The sequence below is a fragment of the Sus scrofa genome, unplaced genomic scaffold (assembly GCF_000003025.6).
Source record: "Sus scrofa isolate TJ Tabasco breed Duroc unplaced genomic scaffold, Sscrofa11.1 Contig730, whole genome shotgun sequence".
NCBI lineage: Eukaryota > Metazoa > Chordata > Mammalia > Artiodactyla > Suidae > Sus > Sus scrofa.
In genome coordinates, this window is record NW_018085301.1 from 79,636 (window position 1) to 82,742 (window position 3,107).

General features: G+C 41.1%; 1 protein-coding gene across 1 annotated transcript; it reads left to right on the plus strand.

Annotated features, from left to right (window-relative positions):
* Positions 1 to 1,588: 1,588 nt before the first annotated feature.
* LOC100523835 (olfactory receptor 1L8-like) lies at positions 1,589 to 2,613 on the plus strand. The gene has a single exon (XM_003122146.2). The coding sequence runs from the start codon at positions 1,669 to 1,671 to the stop codon at positions 2,611 to 2,613; it is 945 nt and encodes a 314-aa protein (XP_003122194.2). The 5' UTR covers positions 1,589 to 1,668.
* The last annotated feature ends 494 nt before the right edge of the window (positions 2,614 to 3,107 follow it).

Genomic DNA, 3,107 nt, shown 5'->3' on the forward strand with positions numbered 1-3,107 from the left:
TTAACTCACTGCACCACAGGGGGAGCTCTATTATCGAGAGTTTTTTGGAAACCAGAATATATAATTAACCAGTGTCTCAAAAATATTTGAAAATCCCTATTCAAAATATATGGAGGAATATGGTGACTCTAAAAAAAAAGTTGATTCAAAGCACTTTTTTACAGTGCTTTACTGATGCAAGATCGCTCATTATAGAGTGTTTTGCAGTAGCAAGAAACAGAGGCTTTTTGGATGTCCATTGCTGGGTAACTGGATATGACTGAAAAAAGCCATGTGTATAAACATGCTTCTCATAAGTATTTTTGGATAAATATGTGAGAGATAACTGTTTTTCATTTTTAAAAATTTGTTTGTAGTATAGTTGATTTACAATGTTGTGTTAATTTCTTCTGTAGAGCAAAGTGATTCAATTATGTATATATACACATATCCACTGAAAGGAATCTTTACAACATGAATAATCAACAGGGGTTGCCCATCATAAACAAAAGGTCCCACTGTGGCTCAGCAGAAACCAATCTGACAAGCATCCATGAGGATGCAGGTTCAATTTCTGGCCTCGCTCAGTGGGTTAAGGATCTGGTCTTGCTGTGGTGTAGGCCAGCAGCTACAGCTCAGATTCGACTGCTAGCCAACCTCCATAAGCCGCGAGTGTGGCCCTAAAAAGACAAAAAGAAAAAGAAAAAGAAGGTCCTACTGTATAGCATAGGGAAGCATATTCAATATTCTGTGAGAAAACATAATAGAAAGGCATAGGAAAAAGAATATGTGTGTGTGTATACACGTGTATATATATATATACTTTGCTATACAGCAGAAATTAACAAAACATTGTAAATCAACTACACTTCAACAATTTTTTTTTAATTTTTTAAAATTTTCTTGGATGCTTATTATGTACAAATGTAATTTAGGACAGGGGACTAAAGAAAAGAAAAATAATTTACCAAAGAGGGGAGACATGCACAGACTGAGGATGAGAGCATCTCAAGAACTAAGGAGAAGGGCCTTCTCATTCTGCCACCAAATGAGGGAGAAAACACTGTTGAATTAATTCAACATTCTTCTTAGATTTCACCTGTTGGTTATTTTGGCCAAGGCTTATTTCTACCCAAGACAATGCAAAGGTAAACTCCAGTATTATAACAACTGAATTAGCTTTGATAAGGAGTGAGTATCCTGTGACTTCCCAACCTAAAATCTCCACTGCGCAGTCACCTCCACTCTTATACTGCTTTATTTCGTTAACAAATGTACCCAACCTGATATTATATTATGTATTTGTTTGCTAATGATCTACCTCCAAAACCACAACATGAACTGCATAAAAGCAAAGATTAATCTCTTTATGCTATGTTCTCAGCAGGGACCCAGAGCATTTTCAGAATAGGAACTAAAAAATGTGGATCAGGAATGTCCACTTCTTATGGTTTCTAAAGGAAAACTCTTCTTCTGTCTCTCCAGCTTTCAAAGAAGGCCCTATGACACCCATGGATTAGGGAAGGAAGGACCACATCAAGCACCAGGAGGCTGACAAGCTTTCCCTGAACAGCTGCGCTTTGTGACTAAATCGAGGAAATAAAGACTTGCTGGGTTCTCATGGTTTGGGGTGTGGAATTGGAGCATGTTTTGTAACAAAACTTCTTGTGCATAACTAGACCCACATCAATGGAAAGAGTCAACCAAACCAGCAGTGTCTCTGAGTTCATCCTCCTGGGACTCTCCTCTCGGCCCGAGGACCAGAAGCCACTCTTTACCCTCTTCCTCACCATATACCTGGTCACCATCACAGGAAACCTGCTCATCATCCTGGCCATCCGCTCAGACCCCCAGCTCCAGACTCCCATGTATTTCTTCCTGACTTTCCTGTCTTTCACTGACATTTGCTTCACAACAACCATTGTCCCCAGGATGCTGGTGAACTTCTTGTCCCATAAGACCATCTCCTATGCTGGGTGTCTGACTCAGATGTATTTTCTATATGCCTTGGGAAACACTGACAGTTTCCTTCTAGCAGTCATGGCCTTTGACCGCTATGTGGCCATCTGTGATCCCTTCCACTATGTCACCATCATGAGTCACCACCGCTGTGCCCTGATGGTGGCCCTCTCCTGCTCATTGCCTCACCTCCACTCACTGCTACACACACTTCTACTGAATCAGCTCACCTTCTGTGACTCAAATATCATCCATCACTTTCTCTGTGACCTCAGTCCTCTGATGAAATTGTCATGCTCCTCCACATTTGTCAATGAAACTGTGATGATGATAGAAGGACCTATTCTGTTAGTGACTCCCTTTCTATGCATTACTTTCTCTTACATACGAATCCTCACCGTGGTTCTCAAAATTCCCTCAGCTGCTGGCAAACGCAAAGCCTTCTCCACTTGTGGTTCTCATGTCACTGTGGTGACACTCTTTTATGGAAGCATCTTCTATGTCTATTTACAGCCTGTGTCCTCCTACACCGTCAGGGACCACATGGCAACAATTGTCTACACAGTTCTGTCCTCCATGCTCAATCCCTTTATCTATAGCCTGAGAAACAAAGACTTGAAACAGGGCCTGAGGAAGCTGGTGGGCAGCAGGAAATTCAAGGCAGCATGCTCTTGATTAACACACAGGGGAAAGTTCTCCACTGGAAGCTGGTTTCTGCTGATTCTTGGTGAAGAATCAAGCTCTTGGAGGTTAGGATTTTTTTTTTTTTGTCTTTTTAGGACCACACCCACTGCACATGGAAGATCCAGGGCTAGGGGTCAAATTGGAGCTGCTGCCACTGACCTACACCATAGCCACAGCAACACAGGGTCTGAGCCACATCTGTGACCTATGTCACAGCTCATGGCAATGCTGGATCCCTAACCCACTGTGCAAGACCAGGGATTGAACCCATACCCTCGTGGATACTAATTGGGTTTGTTACTACACAGCCATGGTGGGAATTCCAGGATTTTTTATTTTTATTGAAATAGAGTTGATTTACACTGTTGTGTTGGTTTCAATTATACAATAAAGAGATTCAGTTATACATACATATGCATGTATGTGTGTGTATATATATATATATTCTTTTTTATGTTCTCTTTCATTATACCCAAGATAATGAG

What these genes read in the sequence shown, in the direction of transcription:
- LOC100523835 (XM_003122146.2), top strand. Translation starts at nt 1,669, where the DNA reads ATGGAAAGAGTCAACCAAACCAGCAGTGTCTCTGAGTTCATCCTCCTG.